This window comes from Leishmania martiniquensis, chromosome 33 (genome assembly GCF_017916325.1).
Source record: "Leishmania martiniquensis isolate LSCM1 chromosome 33, whole genome shotgun sequence".
Taxonomy (NCBI): domain Eukaryota; phylum Euglenozoa; class Kinetoplastea; order Trypanosomatida; family Trypanosomatidae; genus Leishmania; species Leishmania martiniquensis.
In genome coordinates this window covers 318,273-339,191 of record NC_090168.1, presented here as the reverse complement: position 1 = coordinate 339,191, position 20,919 = coordinate 318,273, and the positions used below count along the sequence as shown (strand labels likewise).

The window sequence follows — 20,919 nt, the reverse complement described above, 5'->3', positions numbered from 1 at the left end:
TGCTTCCAATGCTGAGCAGCAAATCGCTTTTCACGCTCAAGGCGATAGTATGTGTACTGCCTCTCGTACTCTTCGTGGTTGTTTGGGTATGGATCTGCTTCAGCAGCGTGCGAAGGGCGTCGACATGGAGGAGTGCCGCCGTCGTAGAGGCCTCCTTGTTGCGGCGCGCCACGGATTCCTCCGTCAGCCCACGTGCAAGGCGCCAGCGTCGTACGTTTGCGGCTGTCACACCGGAATGGAATAGGAGTTGCGCCAAGGACGACTCCACTGACCATGGAAGCAGGGAGCCGGCGCGGCGCACGCGACACGAAAAATCTGTAGCCTCATGCCGCGTCATGTGATGAGCGTCCACCGTGCCACCGGCCATCGCGAGGAGCAGGAGCCCAACAAGGAAGACATCGGGGCACGAATGTAACAGAATAAGGGTGACACGTTCCATAGTCTGCGACCGACACAGCGCGGCTGCACCCGGAGTGGAGGTCGCATTGGATGTTACGAAGTTGCAGTGTGCCCGCCACACAGAGGCGCATGTGCTGTAATTGGCAGCCAATCGGGCACACCATTGGCGGCCGAGGTCACCGGGCCTCTGCGCGTGGCCTAGTGGACAGGCGAGAACTGAACTTGTCGCATGGTAAGCCGAAGAGGCCTGCGGCATGGCGGTCCACGAGAGCACCTCAAGCAATGAATAAAAGATATGCTGTGCAGCAGGTGTGGCGAGCAGCAGCGCCTGCGCTAATGCGTGATAGTCACCGGTTTGTGTAGGAATGTTGCAGCTGTCGGCGTCGTCAATAGTGTGCTTACGTTTTTCGCTGGGCACCTCATCGCTCTCGACTGTGGTGACGGCGTCATCTGCGGAGTGTGTGAAGCCGAGGATCGCGGAAGACTTTACCGGGGCGCCCGAATCCCAAAGAAAGGTGGAGCCCCGCGGCGGGTGTGCATCCTCTCTCGCGGGTATTATAGCCGCCACCTCGCTGTCGAAGTCGCTGTCTCCATGCGAGGTGCTCGTGTCCCAGTCCGGGGGAGTGTCGGCCCTCTCAACCTCAGCCTCGTTCCAGTCATCTGCGGTGCTGTCGAACACGGCACCGCTCGCATACTCCAGCGCATCGGGTATATCTTCGTCAACAGTGGCGGCGCGAGTGTTGGGTATGGCATCCTCTTCGCTGTTAGCCAGAGTGGTATCTGGCTCATGGTCCATCACGTCATCGCCGCCACAGTGAGTTAGCTCCGCACCGCCTCCGCGTGGCCCGTTGGCGACGGTTCCCGCAGCGTTGATACCTGTGCCTGCGCCATCATCTCCCGCAACCTCACTCACGTGTGGTTGAAGGCAAAGAGCAACGCGTGCTGGGTCCGGGATGGCAATCGCCAACTGCCAGAGGTGCCGCAAAACATCCTCCAGGCACGATAACACCTCTGCGAAGCTGCTGATGCCGTCCCCTGCGTCACTGCCCGTTTCGGTGGCGTCATGGGCCGCGAAGAGCCCCTGCTTCAGGCGCCCACCCTCCGGCTTGTCAACGGAAGCGGCGGCAGACGCGTTGTGTGGGGCGAAGGCGAGAAACCGCTGCTGGTTTCGTTCCAGCACATACCATGCGAGAGAGCCACTGCCGTACACCGCTGCCCCTGGCTCCTCTCTCTTCTCCAGTGCGGAGACTGATAGTCCAGACCACAGTAGCGCCTTCACGAGGCGCTGCCGCCCCAGTGAGGGGGGGAGGCTGTCCAGTGCATCTTGCAGTGTTTCGTCATGCAGCAACGCCAACGCACCGCTTCTTCCTGACACAGCCGCCGCGTAGACCTTAAGCTTGCGCAGGTGCGCGGCAACCACAGGATGACATGCGTTACTCACATCATCCGCCACGCTGTGCACAAGACCGGCATGAATGTCAGAAGCTGGGCCTCCGGCGTCACCGAACAAAGCCACCGCCTGGAGGAGGCGGAGAAGAACCATTAAGGATGGGCGCCCTCGAGGCCGTGAGAGGGCTGCTTCTGTCCATGGCCTACAGCTGCTATGGTCGGGCCACTCCTCCCCTACAGAGGCCGCCGATACAGCGGGCTCGGTGAACGACAGCGGCTCACCGCTCGTTACCAATACCGGCAGCGTCGCGTATCGTCGGAAGACCTCAATGGACATCGTCACCGTCTCCTCACAGAGCTCCGTGCACGAGGCGAGGTGGACCTGCGCTTGAGCAAGCGCTTCTGGGGAGTTGAGCTGAAGCGGTAATTCAGGAGACGGGGCGCTGGCAAACGAGGGAAGAGACGCAACTCCGCGGTGTCTCTTCCCATGTTGCACGTTTGCAGAGGACCCTCCGATGCCGGAGCACCTCTGGCTGCCTTCGTTAGCCGGCGTGCCGACAACCGCAGTCGAGAGAACAAACGCTGTCCTCTGGCACCTCTCTGACCGCGGGCACAGCGCACATGCAGCAGCTATCTCGCTTTCATCGACGCAGCTTGGCCGTATTGTCAACTCAGCAGCCTCGGCGGCGATGAGTCCGGGGCTGTTCCACGCCGCCAGCGTCTGCATCCAGGTCGACATTGTCTGCGTTTTGCCGGCGTTCATGGCGCGATAGGTGCCGTAGTAAACGGACGAGGCCGCGCACATTCCTTCGAGCGCCAGCTGCGCCCACATGACTGTCACCGCGCTGCCCGAGTGAAAGACGTTGGGGAATGTGTCGCACAACGAGTGAAAGAGAAGACACCAGAGCCGCGCAGGGGTCGCAGGCTGGCGAGCTACGTCGCGTTGCAGCATCCCGGCCTCCTCAAAACACGCAGACACACGCGCGAAGACAAGGGCCGCCCAATCCGGCACCTCGCCAGGCACAGTCGCGCCAGAGACAGCGAGAACGCCGGCGCCGTCACGAAACAGCGCACATGCGGGATTGGTGAGCAAAGTCCGCATCAGCGGCGTGTAGAGGTGGTCGCGGACATGAGCTAAATCTGTGCTCTTCTCGAAGATGGCACCGGCCGGCGCTTCCGTTTTGATGCCGCCAGCTGGCGAAAGGGTCGCAGTCGGTGCTCTGTCTGGGCTTCCTGGCACAGTCGCTTTACTCGCGCGCCGCAGTGCGAGCAGATTACCGCGCACCTGTGAGACCGCGGCGACAGCCGCCATTAGCACAGCCCAATCCTCAACTGTCTCCATCGGCGCGGTATTCAGTGGCTCATGAGCGACGACAGTGGCAGAAGGGCGGAAAGAGTGCGGCGTCAACGGCATCGAAAGAGAAAGAGATCGACCACAGATGACTGGCCACAACCACTCGTGGCACAGTTGCAGGGCGATGTCTCGACCGCGGTGCGCGGCGGCGCGCCAAGGCTCGCGCTGAGCGGGGTGCACGGACGAGTCTGAGAAGCCGCCCACACTTGAGGCCGCCGCGTCAGTTGTGGCCACGGTGAGCGCTACTTCCACCAAGCGCGGGAACAATGGTGACGAAATGTGATTTTTCCTCTTGTGCACGTGAGCCAAGCTTGTGCGGAGAGCGTCTAGGTATGCTGGAGGGAACACTGCTGCCGGGCAGAGGAAACCACCTTCACGGAGCACAGCACGGCGGCGCCGCTGCTGCCGCAACTGCTGCTCCGTCTGAGGACGGACTTGCGCATCGGCACCGTCAGTGCCCAAGTGGTGAGCGAGGTAGCACTGCAAGTGCTGCTCGACAGAAGGCACTGCTACGGGGGTATGCGCTACTTGTGTGACTGACGGTGCTGACGGCCTACAATCGCTGAGCCATCCCGACATCGTCGCGTCCGCTGGCGACTCTCGCTGCCGCAACGACTGCAGCGTCGGTGGTGGGAGTCGAGTCGCAGGGAGAGACAGCTCAATGGTCATCTGATCAGGGTTAGCCCACCACCACAGCATGACGAGCTCAAGCCCCAAAATCTGTGCAGCGTAATCGGAGGGAGAATGGCGTGTCATATGCTGCTCCCAGTGGATGTGCAGCGTGTAGGCGGACGCGCACAGAAGCGCACGGATGCCTCGCTCGAGTCGCTGTCGCAGCCTTGCTGGCTGCCGGGAGTAGTCGTAAGGGTAGATGCCGTGCAGCCAGTATTGAGGCCCACCGGATGACGCCAAGTCGCAGGCCTGGGTGACGGCGAAGTCACAATACTGCGCGAGGAAGGCCTGCTCCAGCATGGCACGCCAGAACGTCAGCGCAGCGTTGGCGGGGAGCGCAGTGAGCCCACGCTTCACAGGACCCTTCTGCTCTTGCAGCAGCATATCCTGCAGGACAGCCTCCATGTCAATCAGCGCTGCTGATAGTGGCATAAGCTGCCACCGGAAGCCACCCCCGCGAGTCGAACTGTTGGTGGCTTCCTCAGCTCGCAGGAACTCCTCTGGCCGGCGAATAGTCACATATAATGCGGTCTCCTTGACATCATCGAAGAGGTGGTGCACGAACATGTCCTGCGCACCTGCTACGTCGCCTCTCAGGGAAGCCCCTCGAGTGGTTGACGAAACCTCCCTCATCGAGACACCGCCGTCCTCGCCATGTCCCCCGAATGGGTTGCTCGGGGGTACGTCGCGTAGCCCGACGAGGTACTCCGTCCAGGCCGATAGACGGCCTGGCCCCTGAAGCCGAGTAGCGCGGCTGCCACCGTGAGGAAGATGATCACGAGCAGCATCCGCTGCGGCATTTCCAAAGGTGGTGGCAAAGTCCTCACGCGTTGTTGTCGCTGTTGCTGGCACGATCGTGTCATGAATAACCGGTTGGCTGGCGAGAGGCACTGGAGGAGGCGGCGAGGCCCTCGGTGGGGATGCCCACGATCGCCTCGGAGTGTAACCCACCCTCGTTGTCATCGAGGAAGGGCAGGTTGCCCACGTGATTGGCGTCCGCCATTGTCGCAGCTGCTGAATGGATGGCACAGGGACGCGAGCCGCCATCTCGTCTTTTTTGATGCGCCTTTGCCTCTTGTGGGCGCCAGCGTATCACGCCTGTGACAGGCGTGCGGGCTCCTTCCTACCTGAGCGCCTGAAGGGGTGCCAGCGAAGCAGTCGACGACACCGGCACAACACACAAGCGCAACAGGATAAAAAGACCCTATGGTTGGCGCGATGCGGCGGGGACTCGTGGGTCAGCGTCGACGTTTTTGATCGATGCGTCCCAGCCCAGCGGAACCTCAGCGGCACGCCGCTCTCCCGGCCGCACGCGCAACGAGAACCGCCACTTCGAGAAGGCGGCGAGCGCAACCTTTGTGCAACGTGCAGATGCAGAGGCCGGGGGTGGCAAGGGTTCCATTGAGATACCCTCTGCAATCTGCCCCCCGCGCTTCTTGATGAGGTCCCTGAAGACTTCTCGGCTACAGGTAGCGTACGCGTGTGTTCCGCAGCTTGCATGAAACGGGAAAGTGATGGCGCAGGAGAGAGTGCGCGATGGCGAAGCAACCGGCAGAAGAGAGCGGACGGAAGAAAGGTAGGTCACTCTGAAGGCACGATGGAATTTTGGCCCGCGCATATTTCCGTTGGCACGCACCAAACGCTCACCCTTCCCTCGCCCACAAACACATAGACACGCACGAGCCTACACGGAAACACTCATGACGAGGCAGCGGGCTCACGAGCGAGTCAGCCGAAGCCGAAGAGCAACGCATCAAGGAGAGAAAGCACCCCGTGTCGCAGAGACGCCAGGGGAGCGTCGAGCTCTCAAGAGGGCAGAGCCACCTCCACACACTCTCGCCTGGCATTACACCCGTTTTCCCTTCAACGCCTTCACTGTGTTTGGCCGTACAACGCACGAGTCCTCCTCCACCACCGGCCCTGCCCCAGACCCGGCTGCCTGGTGCGGGGCAGCCGTGTGCAAACACACACACACACGGAACGTCTTCCTAATAATCCCTCTCCTACTCCAGCCTCCTTCCACAGCTTTCACGAATACGGCTGGTCCTCGAAGCATAAGGTCATGCTGGGTTCCTCTCCACTGTACCGCGCGCGGCTAAGAAGCGTTCCTTACTGGTCGCTTGGGAGCAGCCAGTGCGGCGTACTGCAGTCGCAACGGGTCACGGTGTACATCGGCCCCACGTGTCATGTCACTGTATCTAGAAGAGCTGGGGCCACTGTCCCGAGTGGCGCGCGCCGCAGGCACACCCAACGGTGGCCCCAGGGCCAGCGCTGGTGCAGGTATTCTCACGGCATCAACCTCGTTGAAGGCGCGCTGCCGCGTCGCCGCCGCTGTAGCGCCGTCCATTGTAGCTAGGACACCGCTAGGAAGTTCACGGCCTGCCGCTCTGGAGTGCGAAGTTCTCGGTGAAGGTCCTTCCGGATTTGCTACCGCAGCTGCTTTAGTGGCCACTGGAGTCGCTGGGGAGGGTGATGCGCTCACCAGTGCACTCGTGGCTCGCGCTGCGCGAGGAAACCCGCGGCTGGGGTAGCGCGCCACCCGCGTGTCCGCTGGCTCCACTGCCGCCGGCGGCTGAGAGAGAGCAGCGGCGATGAGGGTGGACTCAGTTGTTTGCAGGTGCGTCATGATCTCGCCGGTGAGCTGGAAGCGAAGAAAGTTCGATTCTGGAAAGATGAGCCGGTGATGTTTCAGGAACTCCGCAATGTTCGGCGCGCGACACGCCATGGCGCTGAGCGGCCTCGGTGCGGAAGGCAGCGGCGAACTGGACACGGATAGCGCACGAGTGGAGGGCTGGTACGGCACCGACACTGTCACTCTCGGGACCGCCCCACGTAGCGAAACGTCACCTGGATTGTCGTGGACGGGGTTTCCGCGGCGCGTGTGTGTGCCAGCTTCGTCCGCAGACGCTGGCACCCTCTCACTTCTGCCATCGCCTGTTGGCGTGGGCGTCGAGTGCGGTGGCACCGGACTCTCGCCCCCCTCTTCCTCAGACTCCGCGGCACGGCAGTCGACCGCGTCTTTGACGGTGCGCGGCTGGACATCGAGCGCCGTCGTCACTTCAATGCTCTCCTGCTGCGCACTAGCGGCGCGGGCTGCGTACTGCTGCTCCGCCAGTTTCATCTTCATGGACCGGACCCAGTCTCGTAGCACCTCCCGCACGAGGAAGAGTTGCCGGTCAAGGCGGTTGCGTACGAAGCTCGTGACCAGAATGGCGTTTCTTCGATTTCGAGTAACCGAGTCAATCGAGTTTTCGACGATGACAACGCGCTCCATGCACCGGCCGAGTCGGCTCAGCTCCTTTGTGTAGTGCGTGTCACGATACCACCGCGGGTCACGATAAATGGCCTCGTCAAAAATCTTGCTCATTGGGTCGATGTGGCACATGGCGCGCCGCGCGAGAGTCTCTTCACTCGCCGTCCACAGCACCAGCTCTAGTCGAAGAGGATTCTTATCTCTCGCCGTGGCTGGGCGTGCCTCTCCGGTGTTGCAGGTGTCATCGGCGGGGCTTCCTTTAGCAACGCGAGGCGTGTTAGCACCGCATGTCGCTGCAGCTTCAGCGGTAGCAGCGTTGCCAGTGTTGTGGTAGCCGTTCGCCGACTGCCTCTGTGCAACCCGTGAGCGGTAAGGTGGTGTCACGCCCATGCGATACATCGCTTCGTCATACAGTCGGCTCGAGGCGCGCTGACTTCGGGTTTGGAAGTCGATCAATTTATATCGCGGAGAGGGGCAGAGACCGCGCAGCGTTCTGAGAAGCAGCTCAGCGCCAGGGCGAAGTATGGTTCCGGTGGGGCAGCGGTTGTTGCAGAGCGTCTCATCCAGGTCAAAGACAATGGTGATGGTGTTCGCTGCTTCCTGCTCCGAGAAGAGCGGCGGCAGAAGATTCTCAGAGGCCGTCGCGGCCATGTTGTGCGGCGGTAAGGTACCAGCACCATTAAGTAATCCGCTGGTGCCATCTCCTCGCCGGTAGGCTGTGCGCGGCGCCCTCTCTGGCCCACCACTGGTCGTTATGATGGGGAGAGAGGATCGCCGTCGAGGTTCTCGACTGGAACTGTGGGCGCCGCTGCCGCCGGCCGCCGGGAAAAGAGTGTTCGACACCGTGGTGGCCCGGAATGCCACAGCGCCACTTAAGGCATTGCAAGTGAGAGCGCGTGTGAACTTGGCCACGGGGCCCTCCTCGCCAGCAGCTCGTCCAGGCGGACTTGAGATACGTATACTACTACCGTTTGTCTGCCCTGAGGTCAACGATACCGGCTGGCTGGCCTCTCGAGCCTTCGCGCCGGGAGGGGATGCGGCAGACACGCTCGCCCTGCACTGCGACCCAGTCGACTCGCTAGTGTCGCTCCTCTGCGTGGTCGAGGCAGAGACGCGCCCCGTATCTCGCGCTGGCGGGCCTCCCTCAGGCCTAGCACGGCTGGCTCGAGCCACCAACGCTGTTTTCGAGGCTTGCGGCAGCGCAGCCACGATCGGTGGTCGTTTCCTCGAGGATTTTGTCACCAGCTGTGTCGCCTTTCTATCCGCCGCATCGCAGGCGGCGTCGCTGACGCCGTCCACTGCGCTGCCGTCCCTCTCCACCCCCGTCCGCTCTCCGCCTCGCATCAGCGCTTCTGGCGATTGGAGAAACGCTGTGATCACCGCGGAATCCTTATTGGCGAGCGTGCACAGCGTCTCCGAGTGCCGCTGCTGCTCCTGCTCTGTGCTGTGAAGGCATGGTGTGATGTGTGCATGGCCGTTGGCGACGGTTCCACGATAAGGTTCGCCCGCGGAGGATTTCATCACCTCGTCGTCCTCCGTCCCCTCGTGATGGAGGCCGCTTGCATCAGCTGAGTACATGACAGCACTCCGCTCCTCGCCCTCTGGCTCACTCACCGCCTCAGAGCTGATTCTCGCCTCGTCCCTCTTAAGCGCCCGATTCGATGTATGGTCGTCGTCGGGCAGCGTACACGTGCGCCCCACATCTTCCTCCGTCCGCTGTCGCAGGGCCGGCAAATCCTCGGGAAGCACCGCAAAGCTTTCCCGCGGAGTAAAGCACGAGCCGCTTCGGGAGGAGCTTAGTGACCCCTCTGAATCAGCCCATGCAGCCAAGCTTTCGACGGTGCGTAGCTCTGGCATTGTCCGCGGTGGTGTTAGCATCGGCGTGCTCCTTCCCACGGAGATCTCTGCTCCCATGTTGTCGTGCACGCTGACCACAGAAGCGGATGATGAGGCTGCAGGCGTGTGCGGCGAGCTTGGCGCGCTTGAGCTACGTCGAGGCGCAGGCGCCGTAGCCGTCGTTTTCGCTGAAGCCTCACTACTGATGCTCACCAGCGACGGCGCCTGAGCAGGAGCAGGAGAGTGCACCGCCTCGACAGCAGACGGAGACCTCGACCCGGAGGACGGGAAATGATCAACCAGCAGGTCCCTCCGCGGAGCGCTACAGGAAGCCCTGCGGCGCTGCTGCAGGATACTGGGCAGCACCTCTGCACGACCGTTCACTGCACCGAGACATAATGTCGCCGTGGCCGACGCCAGGCAATGCGTCTCCGCAGAGGGCCCGGGAGTGTGTGGAGGTGTCGGCGCAGACGCCGACGACTGTGGCAGGAAGGCCGACGCCGGCTGCGCCATGTGTACTGGGGTGCTGCGCGAGACCAAGCCGTTGGCCTGCGACGACGAGGACGTCACCGGCAGCGAGGCGCCCAGAGCGGTGCTCGCGGCCTCCGCGCTACTGCTTGCTGTCAGAGATCCCTCATTCGACCGAGAGCATTCCAGCGTGGATAAGTCGCAGTCCCTTGCCTCCGTCACGATACCGTTTCGCTGCGGCGTCTGCGGTGCTGAGGAAGGGGTCCCCATGAGCTGCGAGGGCGCATGGCACAACACCGACAAACTGCGGGGCTTATGAGTCGCACTCGTTGCACGAACCAGTCTCTCGGCCAGGGAGTGCGAAGAGCTACGGAGAATGGCTGGTGACGGCAGCTCTCTTGATGGCTCATCGTCAGCAATCTCAAAAGTGACGGTGCAAAGATTTTGTGTGATGCTGCTCCGTTGCTTTCGGCCGTTGATATGCGGGGCAGGGTCAGTAAGACAGCGACGCTGCGCCAGGCTCGGCACCGGGTCGACATCAAGCAGAAAGGGGGGCGAGAGAGGGGCCTCCGTTCGTGCTTCAGAGGTTTCGTCGGCGCCTTTCGCGCCGCTGCCCTCGCTCACCGGGGCACCCGGTGACTTATCTGCTCGCTGGGCAGGGTTGGGCGCCTGATGGCGGCCGACTTCAACGGCGCCGTTCTTCTCCTCGCCACGCAGGCTCTGCTCCTCCTTGGGATCCGTGCCTGATAGAGGGAGCTCGGCTGACAGGAGTGCTAACTCAACGTCAGTTCTATGCTCAGAGTTTGTGCTGCTTGCCGCGGGCATCAGACATGGTGTCCGCGTGGCTTCAGCGGCGGATGTCTCGGGTGGTGGCACTGGCAAGTCGGAGTGGTGGCCCACAGTCGACGGCTCCAATTTTCGCGCCATCCGCGACGCCGGGGTGGGGATGCGGAGGAACGGCACCTGCTGCGGAAAGCTGTGCGCCGCCGTTGTGGCCAAGGCGACAGAGCCCAGTCGTACATGAATCGGCGATAATATTTCTGCGGTGAGAGAGGAGGTTGTCGTGCTGGTGCGCGCGTACGAGGCCTCGCCTGTTCCTGCCAAAGAGTGACGAGGAGACGTCACAGATGCCTCTGCTACGCCCATGGAAGATGCCTGGCGAGCGTGCGCTGCTTGGAGGGTCACTCCTCTCGCTGAGGCCTCTGCGCTGCCGAGCCTCTTTCTGACTACGCATCTCAGCTTCGTGCAGCTGCTATCATCGTCCCTTCCGCCTTTGCTCCGAGGTCGTGATGATCCTGTAGCTGTCGAAGTGGGGTTCGACAGCACCGCGGATGTATCGGAGTGGAAAGGCAGGTCGGCGGGGCAGCTCCGTTTGGTCACCGCAGAGAGCCGTCGAGGTTCGTTGGAGCGGAGAGCGTCGGCACTCTCGCTGTTCTCGCTTGTTTGGCGAGAGTCGGAGCCCTTGGGCATTGGAAGGTCTCCGTCGTTCCCTCTTTTTTTTTCGTGCGAACGGCACCGAGCTCTATCGTCTCCTTTAATGTACTTCACTGCCGGCCTGCGTCTTCCTTCACTCGACACCGATCGTAAGGTACAGAGATGTCTCTGGGTGAATGGGCGGCGAGGAGGCAGCAGGGGGAGAGAGGGTGCAGGTGATAGCACACACACACACACAGGCGAAAAAGAGAGAGCCAGTCGATCACTGCAAGCGCTGAGTGCTTGGCCTCGTAAATGCGCGTGTATGTGAGCGGAAGGCACGGGGAGGCGGTGCGTGAGTGGGAGAAGTACTCGGATGCGTCCGAGAGGGGGAATGCCCCACAAACACACAGGAAGTGAAACTTGTAAGCGGAATGGAAACAGCAACGCAGAGCAGAGAGACGGCGGAATCGCAGAACAGCGACGGAAACGGAAGAAAAGTTGACTGCGCCTCCTCAACCGTGGATGCGCAGGGAAAGAGAAGTACGCCAAGAAAGAAAGGGGAAGAAAGTTACCACCACAGCCCCCACGTAGCGTGTAGAGGGGGCCGGGAGGAGGCAAGCGTGATCGAATAGGTAGATCGCGATCGTAAAGGAGACACTTACACGCACACACGCAGGCCGGCACGCGCGGTTAAAAAAAAAAAGAGGCTCGCCGGGAGTTTACCCTCACCTTCCAAAATTCGAAATGATAAGCGGGTGGACAAACGGACGCACCTTCAGGTGCACGTACGCGCCACCCCACTTGTCTCGGTGAGAATCGCCTCGTATTTTTTTGCCTCGTCTCAGGGGAGACGACGGCGACAGCCGCGACTTCCACTCGTGTCTCTGCAGACACGGCAGGTGGGGGCGCCGATGCCAAGCACCGTGTGCTTGTGCCTTTGTGTGTGCGTGTGTGTGTGTAAGGCCACGCTTCACGAGTCTGTGCCGAGGGGACGAAGCGGAGGAAGAAAAGAAGGAGACCGGGGTTGCTTCACCGATTCAACACCGTGTTCGTCCACAAGCCTTTGCGCACGCACCGAGAAAGCGGCAGAATCACACAATCGGTGCGGCAGGCGCGTGTGTATTCGACCCACCCCTCCGCAGGCGCACACCTCCGCCGCTCGATGAAGAAAAGGGTGACCGACAGCGACACGCGGCTACTCGACGCGGAGGAAAAGAGGCGGAAGAAGGGGGGGTGATGGCGAAACCGGCAGCAGCAAGGGCACAATAGAAAAAAAGAGGGTGGGGGAGAGAGAGAGACGGGCAGACAAATACACAACGGAAAGACGACACTAAAAAGACGAGTGCTACAAGAGAACAGAAAAAAAAGCAGAGAGGGGCGAGAGGGTGAGAGGGAGGCACTAAGACATCTCTACACCGGCGGTAAAAGCGAGAACAAGAGCAAACACGACGAGATGACGAGGGGGAGGGGGGAGCAGGAACGGCCGCTTGCGCTGGTTGTTGTATGGTGCGGGAAGCCGCCGAGGTATAGAGTGCTGAAAAAGGCGTGTTGAGCTTCGAGGAGGAAACTCTGGCTAGAGATCCAAGAGGACTGTCCCGCCTCTGAGTGCTTCTAGTGTGAGCCGTGGTGGTGAGTGCTGTGAGCGCCACGGGTTCAGTGAATCCGTAAGTATGCTGATATCGAGGCTATTGTGAGTGGCACGCCGTGTGCGCAGCGCAGAGGAGTGTGGGGGGTGTGCCAAACAGACGAGCGCGTGGATGCGAGGAGGAGTCCGAGAAGGGTAAAGAAGAAGGTGAAGAGGGAGACGTGCGGGAAAGAGGAGGTCCAGCGGATGAGCACAAGCCGAGAGGGCGTCCCGAGATGAAGCGGCGAGCAATGTACGGTGGGAAGGAGGCGGGTGTTGCATGCGCTTGCGGTGCGGTGTGTCTGTCTGTGTGTGTGTGTGTGTGTTCCAGCAGCCATCCTCTACTACGACACACATACACACACACACAAACGCACCGCCACGCCATTTAATCAATCCCATGGGAGAGATGATCGGACAAAAAAGTGCAGGGAGCCAAGAGGGATAGGGGCAGTGCACAACACACACACACAGAGACGCAGATAAAACGTTGACAGGGAATACGCAACAGGAAGACAGATAACGTTATGTACACGTTCCCAGCACCAAGAGGAGAGAGCTCCCCCAAGTCTCCATCCGCAGACGTATAAATGCACACAGGCATGAAGCCGAAACACCAAGATGAGTGAGCTTTGGTCGGTTTACATCCTCTGCCTTCTTCCATTCGGCGGCACATACAGACACGCCTCAACACAGACGCAGATGCCCGGGCATAAACCTCACCGTGACGTGTGTGTTGCTTGCTCGAGTACTCGCGCGCAGCAATTCCCTCTCATGGCTTCTCTTTTTCCTGTGCATAGCCAGCCGCATTACCTCCCCCCTGCGCTTCCAAGCTTTGTTGTGCATACGTGCAGCAGCCGAGGGAGACGAAAAGGGAAAAAGCTGCACTTGAGAGTGAGGCAGACAACTACTCTCGAGTGCGATAGCAAGATGGGAAAGGCGGACACTACAGCATTGCAACTCCATCTGAAAGCATATCGTCGCCCTACAACGACGGTGGCGAGTGGGTGAGTGGTGGGCGGCATCGCTTAAAGTAAGCGGCTTCGTCCTCCTCCTCTTGGTCGTAGTAGTCGTCGTACTCCCCTTCCGCGTCCTCGTCGTCGCAGTAATAGTGGAAGTAACCGTCCTCGTCATAGTACCCGTACTCACCCTCCTCATACTCCTCGTCCTCCTCACTGTGATAGTAATCGCCGCCCGCATCAGCCGGCGAGCGAGGGTCGGCATGCTTCGGGTGGCTCTGGGGCGCCATGCCATGCCTGGTGATCGCGTCGAGCGTCGCAGAGCCACTGCGATGGCAAGGAGAACCGGTGGGCTGACGAGGCATGAATGAGGAGGCGGACGGAGCACCGCCTGCTGGTGGCGTTCGCTCGTCTACCAACTTCACAGGAGGAGGGAAATAGGCGCTGCCGCTGTCGCTGCGACGCGGCGGCGGTCGACTCATCTCCTCAGCCTGCGCGGACGGCGCTAACACGTTCAGCTGACCTCGCACGAGAGACGCGGTGACGCCAAGAACATCACGCACATGCTGCACCATGCCAAATGGGCCCCACTGCTTGCTTTGCCGGTGACTCGCGGCGGCGACCGTGCTGCGCCTCGTGTCTGCCTCCGCGCTCACTGAAGGCCGCCCCGCTATACTAGTCTGACCCGCTTTTGTCGATCCCCCTTGCGATGACGGTTTCGATGCCTTGCGGCCGCCGTCCGCGGCGCCGTACAGGCCGAGTGCGGTGGAGCCCGCTGCCGCACTGAAGTAGCGATGGGGCCCGTGAGGGTGCATCCCAACCGACTTGAAGAGGTGCATCGGCGACTGTCGCTCCACCGATGGGGGCCGCAGCGGGCTCGGCGGGCTACAACCCAAGCGGCACAGGTGGCGCACCGAAATAGGGCTGGGCGGGTCGGCAGTACCATGAACGACGCTGAACAAGCGCGTCGTGACCGCCGGAGGGCGAAGCAGTGCGTCGTGGATCGGCAAAGGTGGCACCGAGCCTCCAAGGCACGATAGGAGAGAGGGTGCGCCGCCTGGCAGACTCGCCGTGGTGGGGGCACTCCAGGTACTGTCCAACAGAGTGGTCGAAGGGAGTACTGCAATGTCGGAGGTGCGGGGCGGAAAGTTGGAGAGGTCGGTCAGGGGAACAGTAAGACACGGTGCGTCAGCCGCCACTGCCGCATCGGCAGGGGACCGCGAGTTCGCAGTGGCGCTGACGGCCCCGTGCGCCGTCTCGACCAGATCGCTCGCCACTTGAACCCTCGAAAAGCTGCGCAGGCCAACCTCCGAGGATAAGGTGGTCCCAGTGGTCTCTTCTTCGCCCCCAGCCACCTCGCTGGATAAGCCTGGCGTGCAACTCGCTTCACACACCGCGCCGGTCTTGCTGCTCTCTCGGTACTCTGCGAATGCGGGGCCGCTTGCGGGCGACGGTTTCGGGGTGCTGATAACTCGGGCGGCAGTTGGACCCGCGCTGGTGCCCAGTACGTAGCTGTTGAGTGGCGCCATCAAGTCGTAACGCAGCGCAAGCGCCTCCATCCAGACTAGCCACTGCTCCACCTCCGATTCCTTGAGCAGAAGATCGAAATCCAGGAGGTAGAGGAAGTCAAGCTCCAGCCGCGACATCTCGCTCAGGGGAATGCCGGAGGATCGGGCAAAGCAGGCGTTCAATCGGGAAGAGCTGTGGTCGTCGTAGACCTTGGCGGCAACGAGAATGGCAGTCGTGGTGAGGCGATACCAGTTGGCGCGGGTGACGCTCAGAAACTCGGAGGTGCACTGCGCGGTCACGCGCGTAAGGTAGGCCAGGCCAGCGATGAACACCATGGGCGCCATTTTGCCATGATACCGGCCCAGGGAAGCAAGCAGCGTCGACAGAACCCCATCGTCTGCTGTGTTTTTCTCTTCCTCCACCTGGTGGTCCTGCTCGGCAGTACTGGTGAACGCCATATGTGAACTCAGCGACAGCAGCGACGGTGGCTGATGCGATTCGGCGGTGCGGTGCGGGCCGGCTACGATGTCGTCGCTGAGTTCTCTGTGGCGAAACCGATTTGTATTGAGCGGCGAGTTTGCGAAGCACGGCGGATGCACTGGGGTGTGGCAGCTGAGTGCCACGCTGGAGGGTGCGCCGTCAAGCCGGGACATGGCGCTGCTACGTGGAGAGTCGAAGGAATGCGTGCTTGTAGCCAGGTCATGATTCATGCCGCTACCTATGAGCCGTCGCTGAAAGTCCCGCCATGCCTCTGGCGCGTTGGCGACGCGGCGCTCGCATTCGTCCATCAGCTCCACCAGAGCCACCTTAAAAAAGGCGGCAAAACGCTCCATCGAGAAGGCGTCGGCGGCGATCAAAGGCTGCGCGGATCCTCGTTGTGCAAGCATTGGTATTCCCAGCGAGCTGCCCACACCTGAGCCGGGCAGGTTGTAGAGATGGCGCATCCCCATCGGATCATTCGCAGAGGCACCGCCGACGAGCGAGGACAGGTCGCTGCGAGAGCAGTTCAACCGAAGAGGCGGCCCGGCAGTCGAGGCTTGGAGGGCGATGGCCTGCATGGCCCTCGACGCGAAGGAGCCGGGATTTTCTGGCGCCTTGGGCACGTTGCGCACTCCCCTGCCCGTCTCTTGGAGCGAGATTTGCAGAGGGGGTGAACAAACGAGCGAAGCGGCACCTGCCGCAGAGACGGCGTGCGAGTCACCCCCGTCCGCGCTCACCGGCGCAGTGAGCGGCAACCCCACCGCTGAAGTTGCAGCACTAGGCGAGGGTGGTACGACAGCCTCCTCGTCCCCACTGAACAAGAGGCTGCAGTTCACCGTGTCACATGCATCGTGCTCTTCCGCTTCTATTGTATGCAGAGAAGCAGCGGCGTCACCGTCCTTGACGCCGTCGCCGCCCTTAGGCGTGGCCGCAGGCTTCACGATATGGCCCTCTCCCCCTTGGCGACGAGGCCCCAGCGTCACCGGGCTCGAGTTGGTTAGCGGTTCTTTATCGGCATGTGGTCCGCAGTGTGTTGACCTCGTCGGCAGCGCCACCGCAGCGGCGGATTGCTCTGCCGACCCATCGGTGAGCATCGGTACTTGCATTTCCATTGTCGTCAGTCAAACGAAGGGAAGGCGCAGAGGGCGGGGAGAAGCGTTCAGCGTGCGCACCTTTGTGTGAGTGTGTGTGTGCCCTTCAATAGAGTCCGGTGACGGTGCGAAACAGTGGCAGTGTTCGGGGGGGGATGGGGTAGACAAATTGTGGCACCAGCAGAGCCGCTCAACAACCAACGCGCACGCACGCAGAGAGGTAGCGAAGACTCCTCTATCGAAAAAAAAAGGATATCAGTGTATACATACAGATAGAGCGAGCGAGCGAAAGGTCTGCACACCGCTCTTCCAGCAGGACGCCTACGAACCAGAAGCGAATACACACACACACACATACACGAGGGAAGAAGGAGTAAGCCCTAGTAATACACATACGAGACGCGATCCTTCGCCGTCACAAGCAAACGAAAAGAGGGAGAGACCCACCGGCGTTACTCTTTTCCGCAACGCCCATACGCCGTTACACACATACAAGAATGCGCAGGAGCATAAACTTAGATGTATGTGTCTGGGTGTGACGGGGAAGGGGTTTATGCATATCACAGTGTCTGAGTGTGTGCCTCGGGTATGGGAGAGAGGGTGGAGCACCACGACCGCCGCGTTCGCTTCCTCTGTGGGTGCGGTCGGTGGACTAGAGAAAGAGGGATGACGGAAGGGGGTTACGGACTCGCGACCCTGCGTGTGCTCGAACGAAAAAAATTTTGGCTTAACTCTCTCCTTAACGTCTTGCCTTCCGCTGCCAACGCTTGTAGTTTTCACGCAGATAAAAGGAAAGCAGAGAAAGAGGGAGAGCAGACTTACGTCCATGTACGCACCTGTGGCCTCCCTCGCAATGTGTGCGTGCGGCACCACAGAAACGCGAAGAGAGAAGCAATAGAGATTTGTGTGTGTGGCCCACCAACGACTTGAGCTCGCGCGCTTGATTATGTACGTGTGCACAGCACTCTGTCTTGAATTGTACGAGGAAGGAAGTCGTCCCTCTTCGCACGTTGAAACTGCCCGTGTGGTGGCCTTTTCCTTTAGACAGGAGAGGAGAGAGAGGTGAGAGAGGTGAGATAACAGCAACCAGGTAAGGGAAGCCCAACAAGTATACAAAAAGGCCGCGGAAAGCACTTACATGCAAAGGGCAGAAGGCACCTGGAGGAGAAGCGACCAGCACCCCGTCCAGATGCCTCTACCGCCACAGCTACCCCCCCCACATACACACACACCCGCAAGGGCACAAAGCGTGGTGGAAGCTAGGAGGGGTGGTGGAAGATGCTGCTGAAGCGGCGGCCGCTGAGGGGGAAGAGTATACGCGGAAGAGAGAGAGAGACAGCCCCAACGATGATGCCCGCTCTGATGGTTGTTGTATGCGGACCTTTGTGCGCTCTGCCTGCCGCTTCGGTCAGTCGGTTCGATGCCTTTCTTTTGGGGGGGGGGGTACCGGTTCGCTACTCTTCTGCTCCTTTCCCGATGCACACCTCGTGACAACGCGCGTGCGCGGTCAGTCGGTGGTGAGCAGAGGGGGGAGGGAGTGGGGAGTGGGGTCGATAGAGAGGGGGCGCGCAACAAAAGCACGACGCCTTTACTTTGCTAAACGCTGAGTCTCAGCCCCTTTTTACGTCCACAGGCGTACGAACACGCACGACGTTCTTGCGCGAAACAGGGAGGGGGGCAACAATTGTGTTGGGGGCACCGATAGTGAAAAAACGCACAGGCACATAAATATATATATATAGGTGTGTGTGTGTGTGCATGTATGTGTGACAGAGAGAGAGCGGGGAAGAAGTAGGGGCGTGAGAGCGGAAGTCAGAGAAGGGAAAGGGAGCACCAAGACGATTTGGCCAAGACGAGACGAGGCCACCGGGGGGAGGTGAAGTCGTCTAGACAGAATCCGCACAACACAAAAGCAAAGGGGATGAGTGCAACGGGGCACGGCATGCACTCACACTCACACATACACACATACACACACACCGTAAACACCTCTGCACCTCCTCCTCTCCCCTCTCTACATAAAGAGGCCCTCGTCAACGACTCTGAGAGGCGAATGCAAGCTTACCAAGACACAGTGCGCAGCCGCTCTCCCCCGCCCCCCGCCTCTTCTTCGGCGGCGCACTGCGATGGCCGTGAGGGAGCAAGAAGCAGCACTCCAGATCAGCACCTCCACCCTCCTCATTACCTAGGCAAACGTGAAAAAGCGAGGAGGTTCCCATGCAAGCAGACTATTTCTGTTCAGGTGCGTTCGCGTGCCAATCCCGCGACATCATGAACGGAAGAGAGGGCGAAGTCGGCCTGGGGTGACGCATAGAAAGGGAGAAGGGAGAGTAGGGTGGGCCAATTACGCTGAACAACGGCAGGAAAACATGGGTGTACTGAGAGAAGCCAGGCCAATGGAGCTGAACATATACATCAGCAGTAGCAACTACAAAGGCCCTTTTTCTCGTTTGTTCGCCGAACGTTACTGGTTGCTTAGAGAAGGATGGCCGCTGCCTTGAATACGTTGAGTAGTCTTCGCACATCCACGAGGGGTGTCTGCCGTGCACAACACGCCCTCTTCGGCACACGACGGCGGAAGCCAGGATGAGCTACGTGGTGACGCTGAGCGATCCTCGCACTCTCCGAGATCCTATCGTAGGCCGACTAGGGGTCTTCCACGAGGGATGGAGATGAGGCTCCATAAAATTCCCTAAGAGGGGCGCGGACATATATATAACAAAAAAAAACGCCCGCTGCCTCATGGCTCACACGGCCACTCTCCAGAGAAAGCACGCTCGCGTCCACGCTAGTTGATCGCCTTGGATGGTGCGCGGGTGGAAGGTGGCGGCGCGGACTCCAGCGACCCCGACGTGCGTGTGACGGAAGGTGAGGCAGACTCCGCTGCTACTCGGTGGAGGCCGCCCGCGTTGGCGGGTGTGCTTGACTCGATCTTCTTCACGCGCTCCAGGAGGCTGTTACTGGTGCTTTCCAGCGCGTCCATCCGCTGATGCAGCTTCTGCATCGACGCGGACTGGTCCTCCATGAAGTCCATCAGACGCTCCAGCAAAGCATGCGAGTCATTCCGACTCGTTAGGTGGGGGCTATTCTCTGGAAGCGAGCGTCGACGCACCACCTGAGCGTTGAAAATTGGCCAGCTGGCGCTGCTGCTGTTGCTTAGCACCCACGAAGACCCGCGCCGCCTCCCGGCGTCTACCGAACTTTCGGCGAAGTATTCGGCCATCTCCGGAGTGCTAACCCCCATCTCCTCCATCCTCATGGGCGCAACCGTAGGCGCGGCGTTCTGGCCTCGGGCACCGTTTACACTGCTGTCGAGCACCGCCTCCGCTGCGATGCTTCCCCAGCCAGCTCGGCTGCTCGACGGTGGGGTGCGTTGCATCGAGTGGCGTGGCGTCGACAGTAGCGACGAGGAGGGCGTGACGGCCTGAGACGGACTCGCTTGCACCACGTCCTCGACCGGCTCGCCGCGCAGGGCGAGCGCAGGTGGCGGGCTTCGGCTGTTCGCACCGCTTACGCGTCGATGTCGCTGAATCCGTGACGGGGTGAGGCGACTGTTTCGGTAGGCCTCCAGCGCCTCAGCGACGGTCTCGCCCTCGTCAGCCCCCGCCGAGTCGATTATGCCTTGGAGTATACTGTGAGAGGACGGTGACGTGGAGGTGATAGAGGTGTGACGAGCGCGGGCTGCGGCGTTCGACCGCGCAGCCATGCTTGCGCTCGGCTCCGCCAACTGTAACTGTGGCGAAACTCTTCCGCCAGCGCGTCCTTGCACAACGGGGTAGTGGTACTCCTCACCGTCACGGGTGGCGACACTGATGACACCGTCAGCGATTTGGACAGAGGAGCTCACGCGCCGGTGAGCCGGGTCACCATAGTGGAGAGAGAGGGCACGGTCGCATGCCTCCAACGACGGTAAGACAGGCGTCTCTGGGGCGGCGAACACCCCCGTCATCGATTTTTGACCCGGCGTCGCACAGTTAGAGCCGGGCATTGGCCTCTGCGAGTTGTATAGCGTCTCGGTAAGGAGTTTTTGCGAGAGGTCTGCAAGCATCAATCACACCACCCACAAGACACACACACAACCCCGATGTGCACCTCTTCGACTCCTCCTCCTCCTCCCCCTTCGGACGCTTCGATTGATCTGGTTCACTACCAATGCACGAGAAGTGAGCTGTAGTGCCCTGCTCGGCCTTGTCGACGAAGCGGTGTCGGGAGGTGGAGCCGAAGAGTAGACGCAGAGGAGGTGTACTCACTGCAAAGTCGGTGGAGGAGGGGAAAAAAGAAAATGGGCGACGAGGAAGGAAGGGTTGTCGTTGAGCGGCGTGGACGTGTCTCGCAGAGCAAACACCAGCGCCGTAGAGCAACTCGGCGGCCACCTGTGCAGAGACGCAGCTCCCTTCACACGAGGCACAATCGACTTCGTTGTCTGTGCCTGTTTCGCCTCCTTGATTCGTCGTTCAGGTGCACGAGGT

At 60.8% G+C, this 20,919-nt stretch overlaps 4 protein-coding genes across 4 annotated transcripts in view; all 4 read right to left on the bottom strand.

Annotated features, from left to right (window-relative positions):
• Nucleotides 1-4,861, bottom strand: part of LSCM1_02568 (uncharacterized protein) — a gene marked incomplete at both ends in the record, with an annotated part of 5,283 nt that extends 422 nt beyond the window's left edge. Inside the window, one exon of the mRNA XM_067320151.1 lies at nt 1-4,861. This exon is cut by the window's left edge and continues 422 nt beyond it. Coding sequence (XP_067175526.1) covers nt 1-4,861 — 4,861 coding nt within the window.
• Nucleotides 4,862-5,909: 1,048 nt separating this feature from the next.
• On the bottom strand, nt 5,910-10,841 carry LSCM1_02567 (uncharacterized protein; the record flags this gene model as incomplete). The annotated part of the gene is made up of 1 exon (XM_067320150.1): nt 5,910-10,841. The coding sequence occupies one exon, from the start codon at nt 10,839-10,841 to the stop codon at nt 5,910-5,912; it is 4,932 nt and encodes a 1,643-aa protein (XP_067175525.1).
• A 2,555-nt stretch (nt 10,842-13,396) lies between these two features.
• LSCM1_02566 (uncharacterized protein) lies at nt 13,397-16,471 on the bottom strand (the record flags this gene model as incomplete). Its single annotated transcript, XM_067320149.1, has 1 exon — nt 13,397-16,471. One exon carries the CDS (start codon nt 16,469-16,471, stop codon nt 13,397-13,399), a length of 3,075 nt encoding a protein of 1,024 aa, XP_067175524.1.
• A 2,767-nt stretch (nt 16,472-19,238) lies between these two features.
• LSCM1_02565 (uncharacterized protein) lies at nt 19,239-20,498 on the bottom strand (the record flags this gene model as incomplete). The annotated part of the gene is made up of 1 exon (XM_067320148.1): nt 19,239-20,498. One exon carries the CDS (start codon nt 20,496-20,498, stop codon nt 19,239-19,241), a length of 1,260 nt encoding a protein of 419 aa, XP_067175523.1.
• Between the last annotated feature and the right edge of the window lie 421 nt (nt 20,499-20,919).